The 19,088-nt window shown below is 37.7% G+C and overlaps 1 protein-coding gene across 3 annotated transcripts in view; it reads right to left on the bottom strand.

The window, feature by feature from the left end:
• LOC122804506 (synaptotagmin-like protein 2) overlaps positions 1–19,088 on the bottom strand; it is a 3,492,381-nt gene that overhangs the window by 371,531 nt on the left and 3,101,762 nt on the right. For all 3 annotated transcript variants that reach the window (XM_044074423.1, XM_044074432.1, XM_044074438.1), the window contains one exon: positions 13,825–13,927. In XM_044074423.1, the coding sequence (XP_043930358.1) occupies positions 13,825–13,927 (103 nt within the window). The remainder of the gene's footprint in view (positions 1–13,824; positions 13,928–19,088) is intronic.

Raw genomic sequence — 19,088 nt, 5'->3', positions numbered from 1 at the left:
TTATAAGCTGTTATTAGTTTTATGGAGATGTGATCAGAGCCACCCAGCTTTGGTTGCTGTACAGCTCTGTATGCCCCTTTTATGTTAGTGTAAGACTTGTCCAGAGTATTTACTCCGTTTGTGGAAAAATCCACAATTTGGTAGTAATTGGGTGGCACCTCCCTGAAATCTACTTTGCTGAAGTCGCCAGCCATCAAAAATGCACAGTCAGAATTCTGGCACTGCAGCTCACATATAGTATTATGCAGTATATTCAGTACTTCAGTGATGTTAGCAGTTGGTGGTATATATACAGCTGCTACATAGACACCATTTCGTTCTCCGGGTACATAAAAGGGTATGCATTTCAGTAACAGAAATTCCACATTTACAGATCAATGTTCATTCACAATGTTACAGTTTTTGCACTAGCTATCATTCACAAAAATGCACACTCCACCTTCCTTAGCCTTTCCACGCAGAGCTAGGTTCCTATCAGCTCTGAACAAAGTGAAACTATCAAGGCTTACAACATTCACTAATCCTGTTATTTAACCAAGTCGCTGTGAAGATTAAAATACAGGAATTTCTCTCTTTGTTTGTGGTGTTGAGCTCAAGCCTGAGAAAGTCCATTTTGTTGTCTAAAGAGCATACATTTGCATCAGGCATCACAGTTGAGTAGGTAACCGTGCAACTATTTAAAGCAGTAAGTCACATGATAACACATTCAATTAGGCCTTCTTTTGAAATTCCACTAATAAAGGCTTTAAAGAAACATTTCTATTTAAGCCTGGTGGTAAATGTGCTCCTAAATGAAGTATCCAGTTGTTGTGTCTTTCGGCTTTTCCGGGTTAGGGGTCGCCACAGCGGAACTCCGGTCCGCTAATGATTGGCAGTAGATTTTTACATGCAGAGTTGCCAGCTATCCAGTAAAATTCCTAAATTACCACCTCACAGCGAGTCAGGTATCTCTTTTAGTATAAGAAACTTAAAAAATTACGATTTACGTCTTTTTCTTCTATATGTTTATATAAGGCATTCACTGGATGTTTCCCTTCTAATATCAGAAATATGATTCCCAATATGCATTTTAAATTTCTGTAGTTTTCTCTACATAGTATGCTTGGTAAAGTTGACCCATGGCTAAATAAACAAGATTCCTGGTATCACAGTTACCATAATCCCCAAGTCTATATACCATGCCTGTAATAGGATGAACAAAACAATTGCAAGCACATACGTACTTACAGAATATCTAACACATTTAAAAGTGCCCTTTTTATTAGATGCTCTAAATGTAATTGTTTATGTTTGTTCTTTATAACAGAGCATATTCTTTAAATTATGACTTCTTTTGTATGTAAAACTCAAGTGCGTCAGATGTAATAGAGCTTAATTCTGAAACGTCTTGCAAAATATGCCAATAATTGTTTATTATTTGTCTTAAATTATGTGTATTATTATTAAATGTGAGCATACATCTAGGTATATTAGCTGTTTTTTAATATGTTTATTTGATGTATTAGCTGAAAAGATTGGCTTAGCTATGGTTTCCCTCTGTGACATGACTTCTTTACTTGTGTTCTCCAGACTTTTAGAATTGTAACCATTCTTATAAAATCAGAGACAACATTATTTAGTTAAGATTCCATACTAGTGTTTGACGTATTTAGTTTAGTTACTCAAACAAAATGATTGTTTAATACATTATTAAACATACATTGAGGATGCATACTGTTACCATGTAAGTATGCATTCTTTTTTGCTGTTTTTTTATTTAATTTAGTACCTAATATTCCCTTTTTCCATTATAATTTGTAATATCTAAAAAAAAAAATCTATGCTGTCATTAGATATTGTCTTAAAACTTAGAAAAGAGACCGTCTCAGATAAATATTTAACAAATTAAAACTCTCAATGTATCCTTTCCATATAAAGAAAAGAGGTCATCAACAAAATGACGTTAAAAGAGAACAGTATCTAAAAAATAATAATTATCTGATGACAGAGTGAATTGATGTTCCCAGATATACATAACAATATTTCCGTAGCTATTAGCAGCAGGCTTGCCCATTGCTATGCCTCTTTTGTGTTTAAACAGATGCTTTTGAAAAATAAACACATTATAAGTACTAGGGATAGCAGATCACAAAGTACATTAGTAAAATGCTGTGTATGTTCAGTAAAATCTAATAAATAATCTTTAACATACCATAAACCGATATCATTAGGAATATTTTTGAATAAAGAGTCAATGTCTAGTGTGGCAAATATCCAGCTAATGTCAGTCTTTGGAGATATAATGGCGCTCTGCGTAACTGCATTAGAAAAATATTCTGAAATGGTGTATGATCTATCTCCATAAAGACTTGCCTCCAATAAACACCCATATAGAACTTTTGGCAGACACACAATAGATATTATTTAAATTTCCTTACCGGGGTAGAACACCAATCAAACAATGACCTACATGTTAAGCTTGGCTATGTTTTCTTTGCAATAGCTTAGATTTATGTCACAAAATGTTTGAGATTCTGTGGCTAATGTCTTGCTCCCAGTGCCACTTGATGGCTTTATCTATCCATCTCCTGTATGACAGTTGTACTTCTAACAAGTCTGGACTAAATTTGGAGAACAGTTGGACCATGTTAATAAGTCTTAGCAATGCTTGCTTGTTTCATTTTGCATTCCCAGAAAAACAACCATGAAGAGATGAGGGAAAAAAAAATGTATATATATATATATATATATATATAGCTTAAATGAAGAGCTTAAATACAGTATTATAATGCTATAATACTTTCAACTCCTTCAGTATTCTGGAATTAATCATCATCTGTCCTAACCCACTAATTATGCCCTCTAACGTCTTGCACCCAAGGTTGCTGCCCACTTTGCCCTACTGTCCTATATCTTTGGTGTGTTTGATGGCCCTTCTAGTTGGCCATCTCCTTTCCTTCCTTCTGTTGATCCTATACATCCGATATTGCTCAAACAAATTTGACATTTTTTTCTGTTAAATATATAATTATCTCTTAGCCTCTCTAGCAACTTTAATCTGCCATTGTGTTTGCTTTAACTACAGTAACCACAATGTTGACCCAAGAATTAGTCTCCATTTATCATGCTACCAAGTCAATTTCTTGCATGTGCTTTATTTTCTATTCACTTCTTTGCCTTACTGCAAGTAGAACTCTCCTTGGCATACACAACTGGTAAAGATCGCTGAATATATTTTTATGCTATACTGACCTAGAATACAGTCAAAACCTGAGAACACGTAAGCCTAATTTTCAAAACTATAATGTTTGTCTCCTTGCTTTCTTTGATTTCATCAGAATTTATATAAGACGTTGTTTACTGTATTTCTTAATAAACAATTACTGTATCTTTCTGGGTTACACTGCAAACTATTTCAGGAATGTGCAGATCATCTGTTTTGTTAACTGTGTGAATATTTGCCTCCATGAATATGTGAATCATGCCCTACACCAGTGTAGGAATTACTAACTTCACTCTCTCCATACTGCCTGCTGGTACACCGAGACTGCAACTGCATGCCTTGTAAATGCTTATTCAGTCGCAGTCCTTCTTCTCAATATATGGAGTATATTGCAGTAACACTTTAAATAAAAGATTGCGAGTTGAACTTTTTTAAGAACAACATAATGTTTTTTCACTCTGTCAGTGCTAGACTATAACCTGAATAAGTTAATAATTTTATTTAGTTTACATTTGTTGACTGGGAAAACCCTGTTGGGCACAAATGCCTCTTTTCAGCAGAGGCCAGGAGAAAAGCCCCAGTATATGCAATGCAGGTGTTTTCTTAGATGTATTTCTATACCTGTTGGTTTTCAAGATGTTTGAGAGCATGTGGGACAGCATTCCAGAAGTTATCTGTAGAGTTTTGAGTATTAGAAAGCTCCTGATACATTTTGGTCTTTAGTGACTGAGAGGAGGAATTTGTCTTTAGAGCAAAGAGCTTTGGTAAGGTGGTAGTGCTGAAGCATGCCTTTTAGTGTTGAATACCTATCAGGGTGGTATATTAGAGACTATGAGCTAGTAAGTGCTGAATATAGTGAGGGTGATGTGGGAGTTCAGTCCATGGTAGGGTGGTAGTGCGGAAGCATGCCTTTTACTGTCTAATACCTATCAGGGTGGTATATTGCAGTATGAACTAGTAGCAGCTGACTATAGTGGGGGTGATGTGGGAGTTCAGTCCATGGTAGGGTGGTAGTGCGGAAGCATGCCTTTTACTGTCGAATACCTATCAGGGTGGTGTATTACAGTATGAACTAGTAGCAGCTGACTACAGTGGGGGTGATGTGGGAGTTCAGTCCATGGTAGGGTGGTAGTGCGGAAGCATGCCTTTTACTGTCGAATACCTATCAGGGTGGTGTATTACAGTATGAACTAGTAGCAGCTGACTACAGTGGGGGTGATGTGGGAGTTCAGTCCATGGTAGGGTGGTAGTGCGGAAGCATGCCTTTTACTGTCTAATACCTATCAGGGTGGTGTATTACAGTATGAACTAGTAGCAGCTGACTATAGTGGAGGTGATGTGGGAGTTCAGTCCATGGTAGGGTGGCAGTGTTGAAGCATGTCTTTTAGTGCCGGATACTTATGACAGTATATTAGAGTAAGAGCTAACTGTATTGGAGGTAATGTGGAAGTTCAATCTGATTTAATTGTTTAAGAGCACAATAATGATGAGTTTTAAAGAGACAACTTGCAGCAAAGTGAGATATTTCATTGTAGCATTGTTCCAGCTTTGCTTGTGTGGACTTTTGTAAGTTAGTAAAGAGCAGGGAGGCATACAGTAGGCTAGGAGGTAGGCTTTAGCTATGGTTTCCCTAGTTCTGTTAGGTAAGGTTTTATTCTAAAAAAAAAAAAAAAAACACACCAAAAGGTCGGCCTCTTTTATAACAACAGTTTGGAAGTGTAAGTCAAATTTCAACTTGTCAACTGTGACTCCTAAGAGTTTGGTATTATAGGCTTGTTCAGTCAGAGTGTTAATTGATGAAGTGATTTTGACAACAGCTTTGCTTTGGGAGAATGTTTTTTGGGGTGAAAAGCAGTAATTTTGTTTTTTGGCATTGAGAAGGAATTGTGAGTCTAGCCAAGGTTCTATATATGTAATGGATACTTGAGTAAATTCTTATTAGAGGCTGTGTAACTGTATGTGGAGTCATCTTCACATTGTACAAGAGTGGTGCGCTTGGAAGCAGTGTGTAGATCATTTAGAAATGTGTTAAACAGGAGGGGTCCTTGTATGGAGCCTTGTGGCATAGCTACAGTATTAGGTAGAAATGAAAAGTATTCTTGCTGCTGTTTGACTGCTTGGAATCTATCTGTTAGGTAGCTGTTAAAACAGAAGAGGGAGGAGGAGAGTTTTAGTAATAGTTTATGGTGAGAGATGGTGTTAAATGCTTTGGACGGTCTGAGAATATGGTCAATACATGTTTTCTGGTATTTCTGCTTTTATTAATGGTATCAGCAATGAAGTAGGGCAGTAGAGGTGCTATGGTTGGGATGAAAACCATGTTGTATGGGGGGGAAAATATTGTTTATGGTTAGGTATAACAGAAATTGGGAATAGATACACTTTTCTAATATTTTAGATAAGGGCGACACAATGCCAAATTGGTCTGAAGTTGGAGTAGTCAGCAGAGGATCCTCCTTTATGAAGAGGAATTCTGTATGCTTTTATTTCCAAATAGCTGGGACATGAGATTATAGAATGGGTCTGCTGATTAGTATAGATATTGGATATGACAGAGCTTCAGCTGCAATTAGGAAGGTTGCCTGCAGCAGAGCCTGCATATTTTAGTTTTAGGAGATATTTTCTTATAGTTGAGGTAGGGCCAGGTTTGAGTGAGAAGTAAGATTCCATCGTTTTTTTTTTTTTTTTGATGGGGCTTGGTTTGATGCAGGGGCTGTCTTTGATAAGTGGGGCTACAGCTTGAAGGAAGTATTTGTTAAAGTTATTAGCAACTGTTGATGAAGTGTCTTCTAGGGATGGGTGTGGGTTGTTGACTATGGCCTGGATTTGGTAAATTTTGGAATGATGACCAGAATTTATAGATTATTTTGGTATGCCTGCTGTAAGTTAAAGTAGTGGAGTTTTTTTCTGTCAAGCCTTATACTGTGTTTGTTTTTGTTTCTTATCTGTCTGTAGTGTAGAAGTTTTTCCTGGCATTTGTTGTAATGCCATGCTTTCCAGACCTTGTCTCTGAGCATCATTAATTGCCAACTGTTTTTAGAAACCCATGTTGCTGGATTAAGTTTAACTTTTTTTCTCCTGATAGGAGCATGTTCATTCAGTATATTGGTAAAGGCTTTGTTAAATTCGAGAGTGGCTTTGTCTAAAGGAAGAATTTTTTAACATATTCCAATTGTATTGCTTGAGAGTGGATATAAAACTGTCGATATTAAAATTGTCTAGGTTATACAGATTCTTGTTTGAGTGATGTTTTACTAGATTGAATAGAAGCCTGTTCACAAAACTGGGCAGATGGTCACTTAGGTTGTCAGACAATGTGCCATAGTTATAGATATTATTTTGTTTAGTTGAGAGAATCCAATCTAGAATACAGGCCTTAGAAGAGGACTTGTTATATTTTGTTGGTGTATTGATGAGTTGAGAGAAATCTGACATGTTAATGTTGGTAATGGGGGTATTAGACACAGTTAGTGGCCAGTCTATGTTAAGGTCCCCAAGGATGATGGTTTCTTGGGTTATATTGGTAGATGCTCAGGATAGTACTTTCTCTGCTGTGCTAATGTTATTGCCAGGGGGAATAGTTAAGGCTATGATGCATACTGTCAGACTAAAGGATATTACATCCTGGAGGGAGTATTTTAGTCTCTCTGCCTTTGGCTTTTAGCCATTTTTCTGAAAGACTGAGGATGTCAGGGTTATAATGAGATATGACTGCATGCAGTTCAGTTATTTTGTTACAGATACTTCTAAGGTTAATGTTTATAAACTTTAGACTTGTTTTACCTAAGTTGCAGGAGTGAGGTATTACATTATTAATGGTTGTGTGGGGTATTGTGAGAGAGGCTGTTGTGGTTGGACCTGGCTTGAGGTGATTGTTGTCACATAGTTGCAGACTGGGTAGGGAATAACTGGAATAAATAATGCCACTTTGTTTTAAATTTGTTCTGTGTGACTAATTTGTGGGATGGATTACTTGGTTTTATATACATTTGTTTGAAAAGATGGATGTGAGGTAGGCTGCTAAGGTTGTGAGCTATACTGATGAAATATGAGAGCAATTGCCATGGAGAGCACTGGACTGAGCATTGGGCATAAGACTGGTGTTGAGAGGTGTATGATAGTTGGTTGTGTGTGCAAGAAAGAGGAGAGAAGTGAACTGTAGTACTTTGAATAGCATGCTAATTATGTGACTGTACACTTAGTGAAAATGTAAACATGATACTGATTGAAGGCTGGATAGGGTTTGACTGGTTGTGGGTTGGGGTGGGGCTGTTGAGTTACAAAGTAGGAGGAATCCAGCTGAAAGAAAGAAAAAAGTAGGAAGTGTTTAGCAGGTGTGTGAAGGAGGGACAAAAGTATGGATTATAAACTATTTTGTGATTGGTGGTAATGTGGTAGGTGAAGATTAGCTTAGGATAAGTGTTGATGATATGCGGGTGGGTGGGAATTGTTGGTAGGGTAGGGGACCTGAATGAGCCCGAGTGTTGCTAGGGTGAATAGAATGGGATCAACCAATCAGATATATAATCCCCCCATAGACCGTTTTCCACCAAAAACAATCAATGAGGTAGAATGTTTATGGATACAAAGACAAAATCTTTGAACTCTAAGGGCTTGAGGTAAGTTACAGCATTTAACTAAGGGGTTGTAAGGGTGGCCTAATGGTTAAGGTGTTTGCTTACAAACACAAGGTGCAGGGTTTGAGTCTCACAAGGGATAATTGGCTAGGCTTACAATGGCCCGCAAGGGCAGTTAGCTTAGTACGAACCTATGAACCTATGAACATACCATGTAAGCCCTTTTAAGTGTCCTGCAAACTCAAGTCTCTGAATACACTTTCAAGACATTACAGTTTGCACAAGTATCAAGCTAAAAGGTTAGCTCTTCTCCCACTGATGCAATGTTTCTCAGTCCAGTGATTCATCATGTGTCAACATCCACATGCTTATGCCTTTTCTGTAGTCACAGTATCCATTCTACACATATCCAAATATATACATACATACACATATGGCTTTCACAAATTACTCTTGTACTTTGTCAGAGTCAGGAATTATCTTTCCCTCTTTTTGCATTAAATACATGTGAAACATTTCTTTCACCACTTGTTTATTTTCATTTGACTCATTTTGAAAAAGTATTCAATATACAGCACTGAATGCATGCTGCATTCATCCTTCATCCCTGGACAAGCTTTGCGTCATGTCTATAACCACTCCTTCAGCAACAACGTCGATGTTCAAATGTCCCTTTTAACTTAACTTTAAGTCTCTTTTTTGTTAAAGTTTAATTCTACAAATATCCATTTCCACTGCAAGCTCTTATGTTATCTCATTTTCTCTATATACATTCACAGCTTTATCTAATACTAAATCTGTCTCAGCCAAACATTTGCTTCTTAATTCATCATCTTGTGGACCTCAGTTTCTGGTAAACAATAGATAGTAAATACATGGCAGACTTTTCCCACAGTGATACTTCTGCTTATATCTACTAAAAATGCTACCAAGTATTCTCCAGACCAAAAAAATTAAGCAAATAAATACAAACAGTATGCACTTTCTTCACTAAAAATGTCACCCGGGCATGAGACTATCAGACTGACTAACAAACGCAACATTACTGAATATATAGTCCAAAAAATCTGCTGTCATTGGTTCTTCCTTAATCACAGGTTCAAATCTTTTCAAATGATATTTAACATTGATTGATGAATACAAGCCAAAATCTGAAGTTGCATTTAAAACCATCTGCCATTTGTATTCAGTGTATTCTAAGTGATCGTTCCTACTTCTTCATTTATCCATTTTTTTTATGTGATCTAAAACATTAAAGATGATTTATTTGAACCACTGCATTTAGTACTATGTTTTCATAGAGCATTGAGAAGATCTTTGTTCTTGATAGCCTAACCGTGCTCTAAAATTATTTCCCTTAATTTCCTTACTGTTTTTCTAACACAGTAAATGTTTTCAGGCCATGCTAGTGGCTAAGTGCACCATGTACTCGGAGTTACTATTGAATACACCTAGTGGAAAAAAAGTCCTAGAGGTATTCACACAAAAGATATTTGGTCATTCATCAGTTAACATACATTCTGAACTATAACATTTGAAAGTACCCTATTTATTGAAATTAGCCATTCTTTGTTCTTACTTTCTAACAAATTCTTAGCATAATGACCCATTTTACCAATAAACGTAGGTCCTTTACCCCAAAGCCCACAAAACTTCTGTACTGGTGTTAAATAACTTCCAGTTGTTGGTCATATCTTTTATTCTCTGAGCATCTAAACTGTGTGTTAAAGACACAGCCGTGTTCCACTTTTCATTATTTTTGTGTAACAAATCCACATTATGCATGTCAGTTGGTGTATCCACCTGAGTGTTGGAGTAATCCCTACATTGTAGTCTGCTCCTTAACTGTTGCTCCAAAATCGGAACCCTATTATCATAACTAATTAATCTCCTGACCCTATCAGACATTGCTTTGATAACCCCAACTTTTTTATACTTGGAGTGCATACTTTGATAATGTAGTAAAGAATTGTTTGCTGCCTTTTTGTAACTTATTTCTGTACAAAGCCTGTTATCATCTTTAAAAATATCCATATCCAAGAAAGTAATACTGGAGTTACTGATGTTACTTGAAAATTCCAAGGACTTTGCTGCTTGGTTAAAACTATCAACAAATGAATGCAAATCCAAATTACTCCCACCCCCCTTCCAAAAAATCAATACATTGAACATATAATTTTACTAAACAAAAAATATTGCCTTCCCTTAAGCACTGTTAAGATCGGGTTTTTCTCTAGGGGTGAAAACACAACAGTGTCAGCTGGCAAGGAACAGCATCAGAAGATAAAACAACTTTTCAAAAACTGTCACTCATAAACAAAAGGTATGCCAGGACAAAGTGTTTTAACAGCTTTTAAAGCTCTTTGTCACAGGGATGTGATGTCTTGGATTTGATTACTACTGGCTGGTTGAGAATTTTGGTTGGTTAGTATGAGCAATGTTTGAATTCAACACTATTTCTGTTATTCACAAAATGACATGTGACTTGAGAAACTGCCCAGAAGAGATAACACAAAAAGAATTTCAGCACCTAAGGAAAGGGATCACCAAATCTTTAGCAACACTATAATGCTGGAGATTTAAATGGGCACACTTGCCAACAGCAAAAAGAAAAAAAAAATGACACATCACTCAGAAGGGAAAATTAAGAAAATCTTCAGTGGCTACAACACAGCACCAATGACTGCCAATGTATGTGATGTGAGGTATCATGCAACTCCACTCAGAAAAGGGCAAAGCTGTGCAACAGAATTGAAAACAATGAACAGCTAAGCAGCAGCTAATAAAAGCTCACAGCGCTCACTTCTGGCAAATAGCCCAGAGCATTGCAAAGTCCCATTTTTTCACAAGAAAATAAAAATGCTAAAACAGCCCTAAACTTAAAAATACTGTCAGGCAGCACGTCTCAATTTTAACTATATATTAGCTAAACTAGGACACTGGAAGGATCACATCTGTAATTACTTTCAGTGAATAGGTCCCAACTAAAAGTACAATGTCATACAACTCAGCTCAAACAAGGGCAGAGTTGAGGGATGCAGCAGAATTTAAAACATTGTATAAGCAAGAAACAGAAAACAGTAACTAAAAAGAGAGAGAGAGAGACCCTTCGTAGAACTAAAAAGCATATTGGATTATCTGACTAAACTTTAAGCCTGAGACCTAAATTTCCCTTGAGGTGGCTTACCTGCAGACATACCTCTCAACCTCTTAAGAAATCTGGACAAAGTCTAAAATAAAGGGGGGTGGGGAGACAAAGGTCCAAAAATAGGGACACATTTTAAATATCGCTCTTATAACCTTAGAAAGCTGCTAGAAGTGAAGTCTGATACTCAAATATATATCATTATTTGGTCATTTTTAGTGACTTAAATCTTCCGTGATTTCCCAGAAAACCACAGATTTTATGAGGATACAGACCAAACATTTGAGGCAAAAATCTGGACATTCTGCAAACATTTGCACAGTTGAGAGGTATGCCTGCAGAGCCATAATTAAAGTCTAGACAGCTAACAAATGAGTGAGGAATTGATTAGCTGTACTATACAGTGTGTGGTCTTTTTGAGCAAAGGAAAAGTAATAGGTTTGGTTTTCTGACCACTTTGGTGCTTGTAATATATGCTGCTCTCTGCTCTAGTTAATGTGTGACTGAGATACCAGTTATTTTTAGAATCCACATAGACCTCTGTGTTTGCATATATTTGTATTATTGTATGGCTAATGTACATTTTATACTACAGGTGTAGTGGTGCCTTTTGTGGATTATGTTGGAGTATGTATGAAAGTGTGAGGTTTCTTAGTAGGGGAACTACTTTCTTTTGTGAACTTATTCAACAGGAGTGTTTTTTAAGTGATTTAGGATGGATTAGTTTCTCAAACGTTCTGCCATTAAATGATTAGCAACAAGTCCAAAGTCCATTTTAAGTTGAAAGTTGAGTGGTCCTGCTCCCCAATGGGAATCCAGTTTCCTAATGTTGCATTTGTTTTTTTCAAGTACTTTGATTGGCTGTTGTATATAATCTATAACATTGCAACCCTGTTGCAACAAAAATGGAACATACTGTGCAATGTCATTGTTGCGTTGTATAGATAAATATTTTAGTCTGTGTAAGTAATATATGTACAGAGGCACAGTGATATTGGATAAAACTCTCGCAAACATTTCCACTGGGTACATTAAAGAAGGTCTTTCAAGAAAACAAGCTTTACCCTTTTTTTTTTTTTTTTTTTAAGTGAGACTTGAGGACCTGTACCAAACCACATTAATGAAATAAGAGTTTATATGTTTGCAGACATATTTTATCACATTTCACTCACAGACAGAGCCACCTCACTTAATTTAAAATATACTTTCCATTTCCTGGTTCATATTGTAGCAACCCTACTCATTTGATTTGCTACTTAAGATTCTCCCACAACTCCACTCACATGTACTAAAAAATAAGATCAGTTATTAAAACAAGTTATGAGATAAATGTTTTATGTCTGTTCCCACTTGTATGGAAGCATTTCTGTTCCTGTAACAATAAGCTAACACCTTGACATAAGTGTAGGTTTATCCTTTTATACAACACTCTGGTTTCAGCAACAGAACCCTTTTCTTTGCTACTAATATTAACTGGATCTGTAAAGCTCCATTACTGCACCCTGATCACCTGATTAGGCATGTGAGATGTTTTTCCTCACAACCATGTAGTTGTCTGTCTGTAATTCTCCTCTCTCTCTCTATCATTTCACTGATAACAATGAACCTGCTGTTGATGACTTATTCTTAGATCCAGAAGTCAATAAAGAAAGAAATACAAGCTAAGATGGAGTATTCTGGTGTAAAATACTAGGTTCTGTGAAATCTTGTTTTTTGCTGGTACCCAAACAGTTCAAATTCTGGAATTTTATAGCATTTACCTGAAAAAATGGGAGGGGGCATGACCTTGCTCATCACCATCCTTGCCCCTATTGGAACCCTTGTCTGCCTGACATCTTCTAATACAGTATGTATCCACAGGCGTGTGCTTAGCTTTTATTTCTAAATAATTACCCATATATTACTACATTTTGCTTGCCATTGTAGATGTTCCTAGACAAGCTTAACTGTAATTATTACCTGTTTTTCAGATTTCTGCTCTGGGTAAATGCATACTTACTTCTTCTTCCTCTTCTTTTGGCTGCTCCCATTAGGGGTCGCCACAGCAGATCAACTGTTTCCATTTCTTCCTGTCCTCTGTATCTTGCTCTGTCACACCAACCACCTGAGTGCCCTCTCTCACCACATCCATAAACCTTATCTTAGGCCTTCATCTTTTCCTGTTACCTGGCAGCTTCATCCTTAGCATCTTTTTCCCAATACACTCTGCATCCCTCCTCAGCACATGTCCAAACTAATGTAATCTTGCCTTACAACCTGGGCTAACCCTCTAATATACTTATTCCTAATCCTGTCCATCCTTGTCACACCCAGTGCAAATCTTAACATCTTCAACTCTGCCACGTCAAGCTCTGAATCCTGCCTATTTGTCAGTGCCACTGTCTCCAACCCATATAACATAGCTGGTCTCACTACCCTCTTGTAGACCTTCCCTTTCACTCCTACTGGTACTTGTCTGTCACAAATCACTCCTGACACTCTTCTCCACCCACTCCATCTTGCCTGTACTCTCTTCTTCACCTCTCTTCCACACTCACCATTACTCTGAACTGTTGATCCCAAGTACTTAAACTCATTCACCTTTGCCACCTCTACTCCCTGCATCCTCACCATTCCTCTGTCCTCCCTCTCATTCACACACATATATTCTGTCTTAGTCCTGCTGCCCTTCATTTCTCTTCTCTCTAGAGCATATCTCCACCTATCTCTCTCTCTCTCTCTCTCTCTCTATATATATATATATATATATATATATATATACACACATACATACATCCCCGTATACATACATACACACACATACATACATACACAGTAAAATTAAAGCTGTACAGGTATTTCATCAACTGACCTACACACGCACAAAAAAACCCAGAAATTAAATAGCAGAATATACACACCTTGAGTAATTCACGATAGATGGGGTTAACTGTGTTTTTCTTTATAGATGTTTTCTTCTTACTTGCACGTGATCTGTCTGGAAGCAGATAGGTCTTGACATACCTGTAAAACAAATGAAACAAACTGAAGAAATTACTATTTTTTAAACAGCCATGCACCTGGTGTTAAGTTGACAACATATCTGGAACATGAAACAGCAATCTTGACATTTTGGAATATTTAAGTGAATAAATATTTCAGGCTCTTCATTTAGACATGCAAAGCAGTGCAAGATTCAAAGAAGGCACAGAATGATGTGTTAAGTTTTAACTTAGCTGTGACATCATTCACCAAGGTTTCAAAAACAAGCTGCTTGCTCGTTTTCTTCAATATAAATACTTATCAGTCTAACTACAGCAGTGGTGCTTTGAATTATAATTATGTGATTTCTACATTTCTTCTCAAAATTACTGGTTCTGCATCTGTGCTAGATGTATTAAAGACACTTATGACGCCTCATATCAATCCAAGTAATGCAACAAAAATCAGATGTTTCAGTTCAGTACATTACGTTGCAGAGGGTAACCTCTCATTCTGTTCATCTTGTTTTCATTGACTCTAGCTGAAGAAAACTGCTCACATTTAACGGGCAAAACTGTGATTTTTTGTTAAAAAATACCCCAAACTGCTGCATATACCATGCAATGGTATACCTCTTTTGTGGTCTTTAATTAAAAAATAAAAACAGAAACAAAGAATCAGACAGAAAACATTAATGTCCATTCTCTTCTAATGTATTGCAATTTTTTTCATAGCTTGTATCTTTATCTTCTTGATTCTCCAAATGTTATACCTTTTACCCCTTTTTCAAAATTATACGTTGATGAGGGCCTCCTTCAGTGGGGAATTGTCTTGTATCATCATCATCATTATGAACAAAGGATTTCTAATGGTACCCCTTATTAATCACATGCAATGGATTGCTTTCCTAAAATTCCCTTTGGAAAAGCACCTATGAGACTGACTGAGGAATTTTTGTTTCCTGTCTGTTTTTTTTTCAAGGTATAAATACACTGACATCAGAATCTGTCAAGTGAAAATATGATGCAAAACTGGTACTGCCTTGTTTTTGTGTGAACTGCCACTTTCTGTTTATGCCTGATATGAAGTGATACAACCCATTTAAGCTAAAATAAGGTCTGGTCATTGATGTGTAAAGCTGCAAATGCAACAAATCTCGAATCCTTTGGCTGGCTTTGAATCTATATGTGAATCAATGCCAATTTTCTTTCCCGACAAATCTGGCTCAGTAGATGATCTCTACCATTTCACCAGTTATATTTCATAGAGTACATATTTTCTGTCCTGACATTTATTCCTCACCCTCAAACACCAATACAGTTGTTTCTTGAATTATTAAATTATTATGCATTAATGTGACACTCTCACAAAATAAATGTCAGATGTAATGCCTCAACATTTGCCTACTTTTGTTTAGATATCGCCGCCATTTTCCATGTCTTCTGAAAAGGTAGCTTTACAGCAGCGTCTGTATCAGTTAAACTGAGAGACACCCTCCAATCTAAGCTGCCTAGAATGCCTTTTATGATGGTATTGAGCAGGAATGGTCTCAGTACCATGGGGTGACTTACCAAAATGTTGATGCTCATAACATCAAACCCATATAATTAAACACACAGAATCTCAAATCTGGAACGTAACTACCCTGCACAGTGAAAGCAGGTAGTTGTGCAAGATCGCAGTACAGCAGGAATTGGGATTTTGCCCATCTTCATCGGATGTGCCATCTTGGACTTAATAAACATAATTAGCAGAGGGTGTAGTACAGTGCAGGGGGCCTTGCTCCCCTGCAAAAATGTCTGTTTTCAGAGTTATGACATTTGTTTGTCTTCTGTTTTGAGTGCTCGATTATTGGGTTGGATCTTACGAATGTCAACATTTCAGACTGCGTATCATTTACCATGAACTTGTTACGCACCACTATGCTGTCTCTTAGCTAGTGATCGTACCATTCAGCAGCTGGGGACTTAGCTCTTTCAGAAAGGTATGCTGAACAGAAATGAAGCTTTACCACATTCCCAAAGTTGAATTCATCTTTTGGTCCTCCATTTCAGTAAACAGACAGGTATTCTCCTTAACCAAATGTAAGATATACTACTTAACAGTAAACCATCCAAACACACAGTAAAAGGGATAAACATAAGCTGCCAAAGTTTGATGACTGGAAGAGAAATCATTCTAAGATGGACATCCCAGCTATACATTTTCCACAGAACTCCCCTCTCTAGTTGTTTCATGTCAAAAGTATCTCCCCAGAAGTTTGGTCATCTAGCCTGTGCAGGGCATATGCATGCATTTTCTCTTTAGCTATATTGAAGTATTCACACTAACATTTGCAACATTTTGTTTGTGTCCCCAGACATCTTGTCAGTTTCTTATGTGTTACTGCCATTCTGCAGTCACTGTCCCATGGACAGTCTGCTGTTTTGCATGCCATGTTAACACCTCACCATTTTTACTGTTCTGCATTCATCCCTTAATTTCACTACAGAGTGGCCTCTAGGCAGCCCTCTGAGCTGGTTATGGTACTCTCAACTGCTATGGTGCTGATGCATTAAGGAATTCAACTATTCTAGTTGAGGCCTTTAAAAGCAGGCTCACTGCCCTGCTTGCCTAAATGGGCTATGTTCTGACAACTCTCAGAAAATTGTTTGATAGGTCTTTAACAAAGAGTCTAAGAAAGCAATTGCAGTAGCAAAGAACAAGGCATCAGTTACTCTACTAGCTTCTCGAATGTGACTCAGCAGAAGACACAAAGAAACTCTTATCTGGTTGCACAGCAGTGATAGAAGGATAAAGAAGATAGTCAAACACCCTCCATAAGGGATGCCAGCAACAACATGCTGACCAGTCCACAGGACATCAAAAGCAGATGGAAGGAGTATGTCTCGCAGTTTCTGAATAAAGTTCTGCCCTAGACATACAGCAATGAAATAAAAAGATTGGCCCACCCTAGATGATGTAAAAACAGCACTAAGAAAATTAAGTCAAGGAAAGTAGCAGGCTTAGATGACGTTGTGGCAGAGATGATCAAGCTGTTGTGTGAGATAGGGGAGAAATGGCTCTGGTGGGTACTGATAGCAGTATGGAGACAAAGGTGCATCCCAGATGACTGGAGAATATCCATTCCAGTGCCAGTGTGCAAGTGCAAAGGAGCCACTCAACTGTTGGCATCTTAGAGGTATTAAACTCCTGTCCCACTGCATGAAAGTTCTTGAGAAGGTGACTGATGAATATGTGTAGTACTAGAAAGTAAGATGGGAGATGAGAAGTTCAGATTCAGATCAGGACAACTGACCTGATTTTTGGAGTGAGAGATAGTTGAGAAGAAGATAGAGATGACAAAGTGCAACGGTACATTCCTAGACTTGGAGAAAGCATATGAAAATGTCCACAAGAAAGAAAGCTAATTTGGGCAGTTCTGCGATGGATCCAAGTCCTGCAAACAGTAGAATTAGTGCAAGCTATGTACAAAGACCTACACAAGCATAAACAATATTTGGAATCATAGAGAGGTTCCCAGTGGGAGTGGGTGTGCATCAGGATCCAGCTATGACCCTACTGGTGTTAATACTGGTGATGGACTATATCAGCAAACAGGTCAGAAGGGATAGATCAACAAAGCTGCTGTACTCAGACAATGTGGTATTACAGGCAGGCTCTGTATAAGAACTTCAGCAAATGATAGGCGAGTGGAATTCAAAGCTGAAGGCATATGTTATAAAACAGGGTACAGATAAGACAATTGCAATGGCAGCAAATGGGGAAATCAGAAGACGAGAACAGAGACAGAAGGGAAGATCAAAGAACAGAATAACAGCTTCAGGTATTTGGGAGGGATGGCCTAGGAGAAGGGAAGTCAGAATGAGGTGGTCAAAGCTAGAATCGGAGGGGCTGCTTCCAACTGGAACAAAGTATCAGCATTAGTGTGTGACAGAAGAATGCCAAAGAAACTGAGTAAGGAGTACAAAATGGTGTGTATAGTATGGACACCTGGGCAATGAAGGCAGGGTAACTGAGAAAGCTAGAGGTGATGGAGTTGAAGTGCCTGAGATGGGTGGTAGGATGCACACTGTGGGACAGTCAAGGAAATGATGCCATCACAGCAGAAGCCCAAGTAGCTCTAGTTGTAGAGAAGAGCAAAGAGAACAGATTATGGCGGCCTGGGCACATGTGCAGGAAAGCAGAAGACAATGTGGTGACGCAGATTTGAGAAAGACAGGAAGAAAGCAAAAGGAAATGAGAGAATCCAGCAAAGCTATGAATGGATTGTGTGACAGTCAGGCATGACTATCAAAGATGTTTGGAAGGTGGCGTTGAATTGAAAGAGAGAGAGAGAGATGGCAGCAGTTGACATGACACCCTAATGCCATGTAGAAAAAGGAGGGTTGATCATAATGAGGACATACTAACCGGTGCAGGGATATGATGGTTCAGGTTCACAACTCTTGAAAGATAGACAGTAATGACCCTTGAAAGCAGTTAACAGGCAGGTTTGCCAAGCTGAATTTAACATCAGCACATATGTACTTTATCAAAAGCTTAAGACTTGATGAGTGTGTTCAGGTAGTTGGATCAGTTCAGGGTTGTCACCAAAAAGCATACCACCTTCTCATCTAATGTCTTATGATAATGGAAATCCATTAGTTGCATCTTTTTGGGAAGAAACAAGCATGATGTTCAGATATTACTATAACTATTGCTATAAACTGCTACGGTGCAGTTTAGTTCAAAGAAATGTAAACGGCTGAAAAATAATTACATACAGGATGTCAGTCTGGTGCCATCCCCAGTAGTGCAACTTTGGTTTCCTGCTGGATTTGCTAAATTAGTTCTTTGTAACACAAAATCCACTGGAGTCACCACACGAAGATACTCACTGGAGATAAAACCTTCTTTATTGAGAACAAAAAACACAAGTTCTTTGTTTGCCTTGCATTGTTGAGTTAGGAAATTATCCCTCCAACAACTTTTGTTGAGCTATTGGTGTAGATTTATTTCCCTAGTTTTGTATTTGTAGACCCACTGGTCTGGTAAAGAAATAGGAGGTCAAATAGGACTGCGTCTTTCTTGGCTCAAAAAAATAAAAATAAAATAGTTGATCTCAGAGCAGGCAGTATGCTACAGAGTATAGGAGATTTGTGCTAATCTAATAAGATTATCTGAAGGATTTAAGCCCTTATTTTTTTGGTTGAAATTGCTA

The sequence above is a fragment of the Protopterus annectens genome, chromosome 1.part1 (genome assembly GCF_019279795.1).
Source record: "Protopterus annectens isolate FY-2018-M chromosome 1.part1, PAN1.0, whole genome shotgun sequence".
Taxonomy (NCBI): domain Eukaryota; kingdom Metazoa; phylum Chordata; order Ceratodontiformes; family Protopteridae; genus Protopterus; species Protopterus annectens.
This window is presented reverse-complemented; position numbering and strand designations above follow the sequence as displayed.